The sequence below is a fragment of the Prinia subflava genome, chromosome 12, assembly GCF_021018805.1.
Source record: "Prinia subflava isolate CZ2003 ecotype Zambia chromosome 12, Cam_Psub_1.2, whole genome shotgun sequence".
NCBI classification, from domain to species: domain Eukaryota; kingdom Metazoa; phylum Chordata; class Aves; order Passeriformes; family Cisticolidae; genus Prinia; species Prinia subflava.
The window spans coordinates 18,017,276-18,032,559 of NC_086258.1; the positions used below are offsets into that span (position 1 = coordinate 18,017,276).

Genomic DNA, 15,284 nt, shown 5'->3' on the forward strand with positions numbered 1-15,284 from the left:
ACGTACCCTGCTGTCCCTGCCACCCCTCAGAGGGCCTTCCCCCTCCATGTGCCAGCAGGGCACCTGGACCCCAGCCCAGGGGCTGTGTTTATTTATTTCATCCCAGCCAGGGGTCACTCCACGCTGTCCCTGCCTCCCCTCGGGTGTCACCTCTGTGCCCCATCAGCTCAGCCACCAGGGCACTCCTGCCTGGGATCCTCCCACGTTTTTGGGGGCTTGAGGAGCTCGAGGGCAGCTTGAAGCCATCCTTAGGGCTGTGTCATCTGGAGGCCTTGCAGTAACACAGCAGAGCTGCTGTGCCCCAGAGAAGTGTGGCTTTTCCTTTCTGAAGGGCCACAGAATGCTCCCTGAGCTCCAGAGCTGCTGGCTGTGCTGTGGTCACCTCGCCAAGGATGGACACAGGTCTCAAATTGGATGGAGAGGCTACTTTTGCAAGTAGAACATGAATTTTCTTCTTTCTTTGCCCCTGACATTGTAAGGGGAGAAGCCAGTTTTGTACTTCCAAGGCAGTGAACACCCTCACCCCATAAGAGCATTTTGTAGGTTGTTTGACTCGTCTGCAAGTGGGATGCTGTTTATTCAGCCCAGAGTTCTCCTGGCTCTGGCACTTCTCAAGTGACAACATCAAAAGGCCCAGATCTCACTGTATTTTTTTGCTTTTCTGTTTTTTTTTTTTCCCCTCCTAGGCACACAGCCCACCCTGAAAATCTGGGGTGCTTAAAATGTCTTGAAAATTGTGATTTAAAGTAGGGCAACACAAAATGAGACCTAACTTTCCTTTTGATTTGTGTCAATTCCTTCCACTTCTGGCTCTGTGTGCACTGGGGATGTTTTTGGGTCTGTTTTCAAAAGTAAACTTAAGCCTCCAGCACTGCATTCATGTCAGCCTTTTCCACTTCCCCATGTGGAGATTTATTCCAATAGAAAAGACTTTGTTTTGCTTCTGTCAGTGGGTAGACCAAAAATGCATCCTTCACTGGAATAAAATTACTCCATGGGCCAGTTATGCCCCTGTTGTGTAACTGATCAGGAGCAGAGGGGCTGACGAAACATTTATGGTTGAACACAATAAAACAGAGAAGGTTTCAAAGAGAAATGACATTTTTAGGCCAGTCTAACATGTTGGTCCCACCGATCTCAACACAGATCTGCAGCTGGCAGCTCTGACTTGCAGCATTAGTTGAGCTCCAGCTTTTCCTCACCCCTCTGGCTCTTAAAAACTCTTAAACTCTTTAACTCTTAGAAAGCTCATGTGATGCTCAGGGGGCTGGGAGTGCAGGGTGCCTGGCAGGGATGTGGGGCCGTGTCCCCCGGCGGAGCCTCTCCAGCCGCGCTCTGGTTTCTCTCACCCGCCGGCCAACAGCAATTGTGTGGCTTTTCAGCTGCTTTTTTTCCTTCTCTCCAGTGAACATGTGTTTCCAATATCCGAGCAAGCCTGGCCTTTGGAGGCTGCTGTTGCTGAGCCCTGTGCTGATCCTCCTTCCCCCCAGCCTGGCTGAGCTGTCCCTGCTGCCACCAGCTCACCCGTCCCCTCCTGCCACCTGAGGGGCAAACCCCACCGGGAGGGGGAAGTTGATTGTAACAGTTCTGGTTCCTTTTTCTCTCTGCCAAGGTCAGGATAAATAACATGGGAAAGGTAGATTTTGAGTTCAGACTTGGAATTTTTATTATCTCTTATCTGTTTGCAGTATTTACAGATTCACGCACCGTGAGCTCTTAGAAAATGAGGGTAAAATGGAGAGTTTCTAACTCTTTCCAAGGTTATTGAAGTGATAAATCCCCAATAAGTGATACCTATATTATTTATGTTCTTGACCCAATAATGACCACCCAAGGCCCGCAATGTGGACCTTTTTCACCTAATTACAGAAAACCACCCAAACCCATGAAGGGATGGAAGAAGGTGAAGAAGAAACACAAAGGCAACACCCAAAATCCTCCATCTTAACTCACACATATTACTATATACTAAAACCTTAAATCTAAGTTTCTAGGACTCCAAAAGTTGATGGGAAATTTTGCTTCTCTGAGAACTCAAGCAGGCATTTGGGTTTCATTCTGCTCTCTTGGGAAGTCCAAATTGTGTTTTTCCTTCATTGTGGACAGGCTTTCCCCAGCACATAGACACAAAAGGTGACGGGGCCACCTCTCCTGCAGGGTGATGTTGCTGTGACAGTGCTGTAGCAGAGGATCCTGTGTGGGAGCCTTGTCCTGGGGCTGTCACACACAACTGGGGTGCAGTTTGTGCCCTACCTGAGGCAGCAGGGCCATGGACCCTCGCAGCAGGGTATGGGAAGGGCATTGAGTCCTTGCTGTGGTGCCTCTGTCTTCTCCAGGAGGTGACTGAGAGGATGGCAGTGGGCTCATTCCAGACAGGCTCCTGCCTGGACCCTGGCACCTCCAGGATTCCTTTCCAAGGCATCACCTGCTCACCTGTGCTGCGTGTCCCCATCACCTTCACAGCCACCAAGGGGGACCTGCAGCAACCGGAGGTGTCCCAGGGAGGGTTTTCTCCTGGTTTGGGACCCTCAGCAGTTACAACACCTTCAGGGAGGACTGAGGAGCAGGGGGGATGATGGCCAGGTGCCTTCCTGGCACCTGGTCCCCAGGGACCAGCCCTGGGGACATTGTCACCAGCTGCAGGGAACCCCAGTGGCACCATCCCCACGCTGCCCTGGCCATCCCCGGTGCTGGGTGCTGCCCTCCTGGGGAGCTGCTGCTGGTGGTGAGGGTGGACATGGCTCAGGACTCCCTGGGGATGCTGCAGGCAGCTGGGTTAACCCTGCCAGAGCTGGGGTGAGAGCTTGCTTTTTTCTAAATTTAAAGGAGTGAGGGATAAAATCAAAGTTGGTGCAGAGAGTCAGAGGCCGGAGCAGAGGATTGCTTGGCTCTGCTCCAGTCTGGCCCTCCCATCCTGGCAGCTCCAGGGTTAATCAGCAGAGAAGTTTCTGCTGCATGAGGGAGTTCTCAAGGGAGTTCAGGGCAGGTTTTGCAGCTCACACACACAGCCTGCAGCACTCCCATGTAACCATGCCCGAGGATGGCCCTGGCAGGGGCTTCCAGCTCTGCCACCCAAAAAATATCCCTGCTCTGACCCGTGCAGAGCTCTGTTCAGCTCAGGAATGGCTCTGGAGCTCTGCCTGGCCTCTACCAGAGCTGGTGGCTCAGGAATTGCCACCCATCCCTGTTTCCCCTCTGGCTGCCCCTCTCAGGTGCCCAGCAGCTCCCTGGAGCAGGTGGTGGGGCTGGGTGGCTGCTGGGGCCTCGCTGGTGTTTGCTCAACACACAGCTCCAATTCCTGCTGTGGGTTTGAGCTGGGGCACAACCAAAAGGAAATAACTTTGCAGCTCACTGTGGATTTTGATTCCTGTAACAGCATTTCAGGGGAACCAGCAGGAGTGAGCCTGTGCTGAGATCCTGTCTGTGCACTGTGGCAGAATAAATAACGTGTGTGCTGGGCACCACAGTGTGTGCCCAGCCCTGGCAAGGTGTGCCCAGCCCCTGGCAAGGTGTGCCCAGCCCTGGCAAGGTGTGCCCAGCCCTGGCAAGGTGTGCCCAGCCCTGGCAAGGTGTGCCCAGGTGCACAGCCAAGCCCAGGAGGGGCTGAGGGAACAAGCAGCACCAGCTGGAGTGGCTGGAGCCCGTTCTGCACCTCCTGCTCCAGCCCATCCACTCCCCTCTGAGCTCCTCCACCCCTCCCAGCAGAGCCCAGAATGTGAGTTATAAGTTAATAATATCAGGGCCCATTTGGGGAAGGGGAAGAAAATAGGTTTATTTTTTTTCTTGAGCATTCTCTTCTATGATGTGCTCAGAGCAAATAGCACTTGTCACCACCTAATCCATTTTCCTTCGGTGTCTTCACACGAATGGGATGTTTAGCTACAGGCAGACATTGTTCTTAGTGGAAAGGTTCACTTTCTTTTACATAATTAAGGTTTTGTGGAAACCAAAACCCCTACCTACCTAGGATAAGTTGATAGAATATCTAGAAACTTGCAGAAAACCCTAAAAACACAGAGTTTGCTCTGCTGGGGAGTCCCTTGGTGGTCTCAGGGTGGTGCAGGGGGGTCACCTCTGTGGATGAGGCACTGTCAGGAGCCCATGGGAGCAGGAGGTTGTGTCAGAGGTGCCTGGGTGGGTACAGATGGACACAGCAGGGGCGTGGGCAGGCTCTGGCTCTGCCTCCTCTCCACTGTGGCATCCTCGGCATCCTCCGGATGTGTGAGGGATCTGAGGGATGGGAACTGAGCTTTTCACATGTAGATTGAGCTGAAACTCCAAACACAGTCTGCCTGGCTGTGGATTGCTCTGCATTTGCTCTGTGTGCATCCTGGTCTTTAAAGGAAAAGCTGATGAAAGAGGCAGGAACACAGGCTCAGTGGGGAAGAAGCTTTTAGAGGAGAAAAATTGTTTGGAAAATAGCAAAGAGAGAGGAGGGGAAAGAATTCTGCTGGGAAGGGAGCATTACTGCATTGCTTCCTTGGAGGTCTGGGAAATACATTATGCAGAGCTCCAAACAATGTTTGCCAGCAGCAAGTCAGCTTAGATGTGTCCATGGGGGGTTCCTTGTGTTTTTTTCTATTCTTTTTTCCCTTTAATAGCCAAAATCTCTCTTTCCTGGGGCCCAGGGTGATCTGTGACCCTGTGTTTGTGTTAGGACCTCGTTTATCCCTGTGCTAACGATGTGCTGGGGGCTGTGTGTGTTTTGTTGGGGTGTGGGGACAGGACTCACCTGGCACAGTGCAGCTCCACCCCTGGCAGAGGGGATGACCAGGGCAGGGTTCAGGGGGGTCACCAGTGCTGGGTGCCCTGGGGCAGCCTTGAGCTGCTGTTTTCAGATCAGCTGGAGCTGAGTGGGTCTGTCTGGGGCTGAATGTCCCTCCCTCAGCACTGGAGCCAGGCAGAGGTGTCCCCATGGGTTGGGGACGCTGCCTGATGGCTGCTGAGGGGCAGGATCAGCCCCTTCCCCTCTGCACTCCTGTGTCTGGGGCTGCAGGGATCTCTGAGCCCTTTGTAGGGCCTGAGGAGACCCTGCTGGGGTTTGGCTTGAGTCTGTTGGCAGTGGGTGCTCTCTTGTCCCTTCAGTGAGGCTCATTCCAGACAGGCTCCTGCCCCAAAGGTGATCCTGGCACCTCCAGGATTCCTTTCCAAGGCATCACCTGCTCACCTGTGCTGTTTGTCCCTGTCACCTTCAGAGCCACCGAGGGGGACCTGCAGCAACTGGAGGCGTCCCAGGGAGGGTTTTCTCCTGGTTTGGGACCCTCAGCAGTTACAACACCTTCAGGGAGGACTGAGGAGCAGGGGGGGGGATGGCCAGGTGCCTTCCTGGCTGCCTGCAGGCCTTGGATGTGAGCAGTGTGGGACTGGAGCCGTGCCCCTGCTGTCAGCAGGGAGGGATTTCCCCAGGCGCTGATCACTGGGGTTATGCAATCCCCGCTGCTTTCCTCTGCTGGGACTTTTGTTGTAGAGATTTTCTGACATTCTCTCGCCCTCTGGAACAAGCAGCATCTCCTCTGTGCTCTGTGAGCCCCTGGAGCATTTCCAGACCTTTTTTTAATCCCAGCTGATGAGTGTGAGAGGCTTGTGCACAACCAGGGAGTGGTGCTCAGCACAGTGGGCAGTGTGACAGTCACCTCTGGCCATTCCCATGTCGTGCTGTCCCTGGGTGGCTGGTGGCAGCTGGCATGGAGCTGGAGCAGGTTTGGACTTGTGCATGGCATCAGGCTGGCCCTGCAGCCAGCATCTCCCTGCTCTCATCCCAGCTCCACCAAGGACACCACAGCTCTGGGCAAGCCCCTGCAGCCCTCTGTGCAGAGATAAAAGCCCTCTGCCACTTCACGGGGCTTTGTGAGGGTTCACAGGCAACAGCAGCACCTTTGAAAGGGAAATGTTTAAAGTGTTTTCAAACCCTCCCTGCGCTGTTGTGCTTTTAAGAAAACGCCTCCACTTGTCCTGTCTGAAAGGAAGCAATTCCCTCTCTGTGTGCTCTATGAATGTCTCAGGGTTGTTGATTCCCTGAGATTCTCCTTGGGGTTGCTGTTCCCCAAGGCAGTAAGGGTTCCCCCAAGGTTGCTGTTCCCTGGGAGTTTCCTCTGGTTTGCTGCTCCCAGAGGTAATCAGGTTTTCAGTCTTCTCTTTGCCCTAAGTGTTACACACTAGAGGTAGAGACGACAAGCTGAGTCCACCAGTGCACATTTCCAAGGTTGTTTATTCTTCATTATCTCAGTTCTGTCTCAGCTCTGTGAGGCGTCCCCAGCAGAGCAGGACACGCGGGGGACTGGGCGGCTCAGAGAGCCCCACACCTTATGTACAGTACCCCTGACCCAACCACTGTCCACAAAGAACTTTTTATTTACAAAATTGTACCAATGCCTACTACCTATGCTAACATGTCATTTCTACTCTAAACCAATCCTTGAGATCCAACTCAGCAGAAAATGGGGGACGAGAGCAAGAACAAGGAGCACAGGGGCCACTCCCCAATTCCTCCATGTTGCCTCTTCAACCCCATATACTAAAAATCCTAGATTCTACATTTACATTCTATGATAAACTAAATACTGCTTATTTTGAATTCTCTCAGCTTGTGATTCTCCATACAATGTGGGCATTCACTGCCATGGCAGGGATCAGAGGCAGTGTCCTCCTGGGCTCTGTGTGAGGCTGTGACCCCCCTGTACAGATCCCAGACCCCCTGTCCGGTCTCCAAACCCTCCAGGGTGGCCAGAGGGATGTTCTAGACTCCAACATGAATGCCCCCTCCCTGCCAGGGGACTACAAATCCCCTTTTCCCTGCTGTTTTGCAGGCTCCGGCCGCTGGACATCGAGTTCATGAAGCGCCTGAGCAAGGTGGTGAACATCGTGCCGGTGATCGCCAAGGCCGACACGCTAACGCTGGAGGAGAGGGACCACTTCAAACAGCGGGTGAGGAGGGGCTGCTGCCCCTGCCCCGGGCTCCCAGCTCTGCCACCCTGCTGCTTTTACCTTCTTTTTCCAGGCTTGGGACTAAATGCTCGATTCTGTATTTTGTGTTTGGAGTCAGGAGTTTATTAATTCTTATCTATATTACTGTCCCCAAACCTGTGAGGTCTACAGCACTTCTAGCCAAAAAACTAAAAATGGAGCCGTATCTATCTCTCTACAAGGTCTTCTAAGGATAAACTGTCCAATTAAGAAATGACACCTAGGTTATTTTTACTTTTAACCCAATATCCAACCACTCAATGAGGACTTTTCTACCCAATTACAAAAAACCACCCAAACCCATGGAGAAAAAGGTAAAAAAGAAGGACTCAGCCTCTGCCCTAAAACCTCCATCTTCCTTTATATATATATTACTGTATTCTAAAACCTTGAACTCTTAAGTTTTCCACCATGTGATGTCACACACTTCTGTTCAAACTCCACACCCACAATCCCAGTGCTGTCACTCAGCTTTGCGAGCCTGTTCCATGGCCTCAGGTTGAATGCAGGGTTTCCTTGGGGGTCAGCACAGTTTCCTCTGTCAGCACAGAGTCTGATATTCTCAGTGCCCAGGGTTCCCTCAGCAGCCCATCCCTGCTGCCCCTGCCCCCTTGGCTCTCGTGGCAGGGCTGTGCCTGGGGCTGCAGCTCTGAGTGACCCCGCGTTGCCCCAGGGCAGGGCAGCTCTCCAAGCACCTCCTGGTGTTTCTCTTGGATCTCTGGCAGTGCAGGGTGAGCTTGGAGCTCTGCGTATCCAGGCCTGCTTCTCCTGCTTTGTTGTTGTTGTTATTTTCGGCTGGTTTCTGTTATTTTGGGAGGATGATGTCATGCCTTGGGCAGGCTGACCTGGAACAGAGACTCGGCAGAGCTAGAGAATAAAGTAGAGATTTACTGAAAGCCCTTTAAGGATACACCTTGGGCAGGACAAGAGCCTGACCAGGGGTGGACCCAAAATGGTCACAAAATGGACAAACAGTCATGAGGTCTTACATTTTTATAAGTTTTGGTCCATTTGCATATTGGGGTTTAATTGTCCAATTACAGCTCCAGGCTGTGAGGTCCCATCCTTCTTGTTCCTCCCTCCAGCCCACCCTTGTTTGTGCTTTTGGGGCTGAAAGTTGTCCTTGGTGTGCAGCAGGAGAAGGATTTGTTTTGTGTCCCTGCTGTGTGCAGAGCTGAGTGACCCTGACTGTGAGCTCAGAGCTGCACAGAATCTAAAATACACAAAAGATAAAACTTCAAGCATCACCTGTGCCTGTCCTTCAGCTGTCCCCCTGCTCTTCCCCCTAGATAATGGCTGATCTCCTGGCCAACGGGATCGACGTGTATCCCCAGAAGGAGTTTGATGAGGACTCCGAAGATCGGCTGGTGAACGAGAAATTCCGGGTCAGTGCAGCCCTGCAGCTCCGGGGCGTGTCCTGGGGCTTCCCTTCCAAAAGGCCTCTTGTTTTCTTCCCCAAGCTCCGTGCCCTGTCCCTGGGGTCTGCCCAGCAGCAGGATCCTGCCAGAGCTCAGAGCAGGGTGGCAAGAGGGTGAGAGGGGCTCGTGGGGAGGGTGTGCTGTCCCCATCTCCACCCCTGCAGAGGGTCCATGGCCCCTTCCCCTGCCCCAGGCTCAGGGAACAGAGCTGCCCACCCACCCCTGGCTAGGGCAGCAGCCTTGCCAGCACTGGGATGGAATTTTACCTGTAGGCTGCCTGCAGCTGGCAATTCTGTGCTACAGGATTCAGCCAGCAATTTTTTTTACACGGTAAAGTGGATTGGACAAATTCGAGGGAGAAAAATGTCTTTTAGGGACTCTGAAGTTCAAAGACACCAACTTGGATCAGGAAATGAGTGAGCCACAGGCTGCCAGAGCTGGGGGAAATTCCCAGGGAAGCTTTGGGATACCTTTGCTCCAGCTGTACCTGGTGCCTGCCAATGAGGGAGTGGATTAGGCTGGGTTTGGGCTGGTTTTAGGCTGGGCACATGTGCAAGAGATGCTGGTACCCAGTCCTGGGCTGCCTGTGGGCCCTGGCAGGCAGCACTGCCCAGGAACTTCAGGGGCAAACCATGAAACCCTCCTGGAAACAGCTCTAGGGAGGACTTTCCTCACTGGATTGATTTCTTGATCAGTTCCCAGGAAGAAATCACAACTTTGTTTTTCTCTTTCCACAGGAAATGATCCCGTTTGCAGTGGTGGGCAGTGACCAGGAGTACCAGGTGAATGGAAGACGAATCCTTGGGAGGAAGACCAAGTGGGGCACCATTGAAGGTACCTCATCCTCGCTTCCCCCCCTGAGCCCATCTCCCTGCCCTGGCAGAAGGCAATAAAGCCCAAAACCAGCAGCAGAAGTTGAGGTGGATGTGGTGCTTCCCTGCCCCTCCAAAAAAGATAATTTTCCTGATGTTGGAGGACTGGAAACACCTTGGCCAGTGCTCCTGGGCTGGGTTCCTGGGCCTTGGTGTGTCTTGGGGGGTGGCTGAGTGCTGGAGGGGACATTTCTGGGAGTCTCGTGGCCTGGCTTGTGCTTCTTGCACAGTTAATTGCCTGATGGCAGGATTTGAGGGCACACCAGTGACATCCCCGTGTCTCAGGCCCCTGTTAGAACCTTCCCCTTGCATCTGCACCCTCCACCATGGCTTTGGTTGGTGCCCTTGTGAGATCTCTTCCATTTCCCATCAGCATCTCCCTTTTTTCTCCCCCATTTTACAGTGGTGGTTTAAAGGCTGGATGAAAGCTCCTGTCTCCAGCACATCTGCACATTTCCCCGTTTGTGGTTTCTGGCAGGCAGCTGGCTCATCTCCAGTGCCACCCCTCTCATCTTCCTCCCCTGCACTTCACAGCTTCCTCTCATTTACGAGTCCTTTCTAACAGGAATCCTGTGCTGAGGGATGGTTGAACAAAGCTGCCAGGAAAAGCAGTGTATTTTGAAGCTCTGCTGCCCTCTCGTGCTGTGTCCCTGAACATTCTGAGTTCAATGGGATTCATTTAAACCCTCACCTTCTACTTGTGGCATCTGCCTTCAGCACAGGGAGACCCCCAGGACACAGCCATGGCCACAGGCAGCCTTTGCACAGCAGTGTTGCTTTTGTTTTGCCATTCCTGCACGATGTTTAATGGTTGGACTTGATGATCTTAGAGGTCTTCTCCAACATAAAGGATTCTTCTCTTCTATGTACAGGATTGTTTGGGTAAAAAAAGAAATTTAAAAAGGAGTTTTTCCTCTAAATTGAGTAAAATCAGGGGTAAAATAGCAGCTGTCAGACTGATTGTGGTGAAGCAGCACCCTTTGATTTTTCCCTGTTGCAAGCACTCCTCCTGCTGCCAGCAGCAGCCTTTGGCAGCAGGAGTTCATGTCCTTGCCCAGCCCTGGCAGCGTGCCTGGGATGCTGCAGGATGCTCGTGGCCAAGCTACAGATGAAACTTCTGTGGAGACACTCCTGGTGCTCACTGCAAAGCTCACCATGGCCCCTCCCTGTCCTGTTCAGGGTTCTGGGGGTCCCAGCGTTGTGCTGGGGGTGCTGCAGGTAGTTCCCTTGGTGGTGGGACACTGGGAAGGGGCTGTGGATGCTCAGTCAGACCTCACCAGGGCTGGGGCAGAGGAGGTCTGAAAGCTCTTGCCAGCTTTTCAGCAGCAAAGAGGACTCCTGAGCCCTGTACCCCGGGGTGTGAGCGCCCACCTGAGCCCTCCAGAGGCTGGGGAAGCCCCCAGGTGCTGCTGGCCCCGGGTGGTGGCCAGGGGTGCTCACTGCTGTCTCTCTGTTTCCCTTCCAGTGGAGAACACAACACACTGTGAGTTCGCCTACCTGCGAGACCTCCTCATCAGGTCAGTGCCCTGTCCCCAGAGCCTTGGGTCACCAGGTGGCATCCAGGGAGAGGGGACAGCCCAGCACAGCTCCAAGCAGCTGCTGCTTTGCTCTGCTGCCCCATCCCTGCCTGCCCTGCCAGCCCCTGCCACTCTGCAGCCCCTCTGCAAGGGCTGGCCCCACTCCCTGGGGCCTTTTCTCAGCTGCAGTGCTGAGTTCAAGGGGGAGAGGAGCGTGCAGGGGTCAGGACATGCTCTAGGATTGCTGGCAGGGTGGCTCCAGCTCGCCTGCAAGCAGCTTTTGGCCTTAGTGGTCCCTCACCAGTGTCAGATGTCACCCCCAAAGACATCACCCTCCACTGGGGGCTCGCTGTGGGGTCTGGGTGATGGCTGGTCCCGATTGAAAGCAGTGCCCTGCTGTGGGGGAGAGGGAGGCTGAGCCTCTGGCCTTGCTAGAGAGGGGACATTGGGCTCCTCCTCAGTGTGGCTGCAAGGTTAACTCTGCTCTTGTGGTCTGTTTGTTGCTGGCAGAGTTCTGTGGGGCTGCAGAGGTGCAGGGTGCCAGGGCTCCAGGGCTGGCAGGGTGGGGCTCTCCCTGTGTGGGTGTCCTGCAGCCACAGGTCCTGTGTCCCCAAGCACAAGTGAAGGCTTCTGCTCCTGCTGCCCAGCAATGCTGCCCATTCCTGCCTTTGCTCCCCCCTGTGCCCCAAAGGCACCAGGAACCAGCAGGGCAGGAGGGGACAGCGGGGCTGGGGACGTGTTTGGGCTGGCCCAGCAAGGTGTGATTTCTCCCTCTCCCTCCCCGCAGGACACACATGCAGAACATCAAGGATATTACCAGCAACATCCACTTCGAAGCCTACAGGGTGAAGAGGCTGAACGAGGGCCAGAGCTCTCTGTCCAACGGCGTGGCCGACAAGGAGCTGGCGGCCCACGAGATGTGACCGCGCCGCCGCCGGGACCGCGCTCGCTCCTCCTCCCCTCTGCCCCTCGATTTTTATATCAATCCTCTGCCACTGCCCCTCCCGCCCTGCTCCCTGCCCCCCTGCCTGTTCACTGACCAAATAACCAGACGTGCAGCGGGGTGGCCGCTGTCCCCCTGCTTTGTGCCATGAGCTGTGTGCTCAGCCCCAGGGCTGGGGACCGTCCCTCTGCGGAGGCCAGGCTCTCGCTTGTCCCCAGCTCTCCCCCAGGGGAGCAGAGCTGTGGGGCCAGCAGGGTTGGGGTGCCCTGGGAGCCCTTCCAGCCCCTCCCTGCAGGGGCTCTTCTCCGTCCATTGAGGGCCAGGGTTCCTCTGGGTGAGTGCAGAATGAAGCAAGGCGCGGTGGGATGAAGAGAGCAAGGCAGCGCCGTCCTTGTGTCCTGCCGCCTCCTCCGAGCCCTCTGCAGCCCTCTGGGACCTGCCAGCCCCCAACCCCGCCCCTGTACCCCTTCTACATGCAATAAACTGGGAGTGTTTAGGTGTCACCTCGCCTGTCACCCACCCCCGGCCAGGCAGAGCGACCTGCTTTGGGAGAAGTGCCTTTTCAGACTGTGACCTTGCAATAGTGTGGGAGAGGGGAGGGAGGGGCTGTCTTTGCAGCCTGTAAAAGGCTGTGAACCTCCGTGGAGGCTCTGGTTCCCTCTCCCTTGGGCCAGAGCTGTGGCTGATGTGCTGGGAACACTCGTGTATTTATTTGTCATTCAGTTGGGTGGGTCTTTGTCGGAGTGTGTTTGTCCTGGGGGGGCTGAGCGTGGAACTTCGTCTCTGCAAAGCAGCGGTGGGAGGCAGAGGTTGTCCTGTCTGACCCTTGTGATTCTTGGGCTTTTCCCTACATCAGAGGAGGCTCTTGGGTGTCTCTTAATTCCTTCTCATTGCCTGGCTCCCCTTGTGTGGTGTGTATCCAGGGAAAATGCTCCTGTTTTTCTGGTCCTTGTGCAGGGGTCTGTGCATGTGCTGACCCAGCCCTGCAGCTGTGGGGGGCTGGGGCTGTTTGTGGGTGCTGCTCCCCCTGCTCTGCCCCCACACCCTCCTCTCTCTGTGTCTCCAGTAAAGCAGACCCTGCCAGCCTTAGGTAGCACTGTGACACAGGAGCAGAGCTCTGCAGTCCTGCCCCTCTCCCCAGCTCCCCTCGCCTTTCTGGTGTCCCACCTGTCCCCCAATCCTCTCTAAGGGAGAAAATCTTCCTGCAAATCACCCATTTTTGGGGGCACACCCTGAAGTGGCAGCGTGGCCCATCCTCTAGCACTGGAAGGCACCTGCAGAGCCCACAGGGGACAGAGCCTGGCTCAGCACCAGTGACCAGGAGGAGGAGGAGGTTCCTCTCCCCTTGCTGGGGATGCCCAGGGGATCAGGGGCTCCCCAAACATCCCCCCCAGCAGCCAAAGGGGTGTGGGGTGAGAATCCCTTCTCTCCTTCACTCCTATTCCCCCTCCACAGCAGCCCCACGGAGCTGTTGGGGAACAGCAACTCTCTACTTGCTGACTTGCTATATTTTAGCAAAAACAACAACAAAAAATGTATTAACTGAAAAAATATATATATATTTCAAGTGTTAAAAAAAAGACTGAAAGGGGAGAAAAATCTCTTGTGTGAGGCACTTCTGCAAATGCCATCTTAAACTTGTTTTTTCCTCTAGTTGGTATCTCAAGCTGGGCCAAGCAAGACACGCCGCTTTCTCCTTTGTAACCTGACTTTTTTTTTTTTGAAGGAAAAAAAAAAAAAGGAAAATAATACAATAAAAAAACCCTTCATCCAGATCTATTAAAATGGCCTTTTGGGGGTTATAAGCATTATGAAAGTTTAGTCCATTTTTGTATAAATAATAGTGTTTAATATGTATTTCCCAAAATAAATGTTTCGAATGCAAATAGAAGGAGGCTTGTTTGGAAATGTCTGTTCCCAGCCCCAGAACTGCCCTGTTTGGTGAAAGATAATTTCCTCACCCCCCTGACCCATCCCACCTCAGATACTTGCCCCAGGTACCCTACAAAATGCTGGAGCTGATTCTGCTGAGCACCTTCGGGATGGAGCCAGCCTGATCCTGAGGGAGGCAGGTGGATCCATGGTGAAGCTGTTCCCACTGTGCTTCCTGGGTTTTTTATGGAGAGGCGAGTTGCCCCTCGTTCAAAGGCAAGCAGGAGCTTGTCTCACACGAGTGTGGCTTTGGCTCCACTGGCAGATGCTCTTCAAAACCCTTCATGGCTGCAGGGCTGGCCTTGGGATGCCCTTGGAAGTTGGCTTCCCTTGGAAGATTTGCCATCCTGAAAACCTCATTTCCCCTGGTGTCACAGAGCTGACGCTGTCCCCTCTGGTGGTTTGATCTCTCTCTGATGTGTTTATTGTGGTTTTCCCCCCAAGCAGTGGAACTCAGAAGCCACCTGGACACACTCCTGGGTGACCAGCTCTAAGTGACCCTGCCTGAGCTGGAGCTGGAGCAAGTGACCTCCAAAGGCCCTTCCCAGCCTCAGCCCCTCTGGGATTCTGTGGGACTGGATGAGAACAAACCCAGCAGGACAGCACTCAGGTTCCTGTGGGGCTCTAGAGCACAGGACAGGCTCATGTACATTTTAACTCTGCTTTTCTGCTGGCACCTGGGTTTTGGTGCAGTGAATTGTCTCATCTCAGGTGGCATCCAGCGAGGTGTGCAGTGATGGCCCCCTGTGCCCAGTGCCAAACCCACCCATCAATGCCCTTCCCTTCTTTGAGCTCCACTGTAGTTCTGGAGCTGCTTTAGCCCAAACCCCCCTCACCCCCACAGCTCACAAATGATTCCAGGGTGAGAAACAGCAAAGTCAAGGTGTTCTCACTGCTGTAACCAGAGCAAGACCCAGAACAAAAGGTCCTAAGGAGGGAGCAGAGAAAAATCAATGTGTACCTGTAGTAGCTACAAACACGGGCCATGGCCTTGCTCCTGGAGGAATCTGCAGCAAGTTTTGCCCATATTGTGGTTTTTCTTGTGCTGGGATTTTGGGGTTTTTTGCAATTTTCCTCACTGCTGGTGTCTGAGCATGAGAGGGAGATGGCATAGAGGATGCTCCAGGGCTCTCCAGGCAGATGCTGGAGGCTGCGTGTGTCCATGGAGAGAGAGGGGGCAGAGGATGCTCCAGGGCTTCCCAGGCAGATGCTGCCCTGGTGACACATTGAGAAATGGTTTGTGGATGGCGAGAGGGGAAAGCAGGCAAAATTCCCCAGCTCAGCAGCAAGGGCAGCTTTTGTTTAGCCCAGAGGAGGAGCTGGGGAGGTCGGAGGTCCCTTCATGGGAATGGTGCAGGGAATGGCTTCCAGATGTTGGGAAGCTCCAGAGAGGTGGGGTTGGCGAAGGAAGAGCAACAACACCAGATGCTCTGATGGAACAGGGGCTTGTGTGGTGCTGTGGGAAAAATCCCAGCTGGGGGAAGGGTTGGCCATTGCAAAATTCCCCCTCTCTCCCCAGAGCCTCGGCCAAAGGGCAGGAGTGACCTGGCAGGGGCTGCATGGGGAGGGTTTGGGCAGAGGAGGGGGCAGGCAAGGAGCTGCTCCCCCTGCCCACACCGTCCCCAGCTGTCTCCGAGGG

At 54.2% G+C, this 15,284-nt stretch overlaps 1 protein-coding gene and 1 long non-coding RNA gene across 8 annotated transcripts in view; both read left to right on the forward strand.

Annotated features, from left to right (window-relative positions):
* Positions 1 to 13,604, forward strand: part of SEPTIN9 (septin 9) — a 138,611-nt gene extending 125,007 nt beyond the window's left edge. For all 7 annotated transcript variants that reach the window (XM_063409336.1, XM_063409338.1, XM_063409340.1 and 4 more), the window contains 5 exons: positions 6,807 to 6,924; positions 8,253 to 8,348; positions 9,119 to 9,215; positions 10,719 to 10,770; positions 11,558 to 13,604. In XM_063409336.1, the coding sequence (XP_063265406.1) occupies positions 6,807 to 6,924; positions 8,253 to 8,348; positions 9,119 to 9,215; positions 10,719 to 10,770; positions 11,558 to 11,693 (499 nt within the window). In that variant the 3' untranslated portion in view covers positions 11,694 to 13,604. The remainder of the gene's footprint in view (positions 1 to 6,806; positions 6,925 to 8,252; positions 8,349 to 9,118; positions 9,216 to 10,718; positions 10,771 to 11,557) is intronic.
* LOC134556900 (uncharacterized) lies at positions 6 to 5,269 on the forward strand. Its single transcript, XR_010081955.1, has 2 exons — positions 6 to 3,468; positions 3,510 to 5,269. It is a non-coding gene; the product is annotated as an uncharacterized LOC134556900 (long non-coding RNA).
* Positions 13,605 to 15,284: the final 1,680 nt, after the last annotated feature.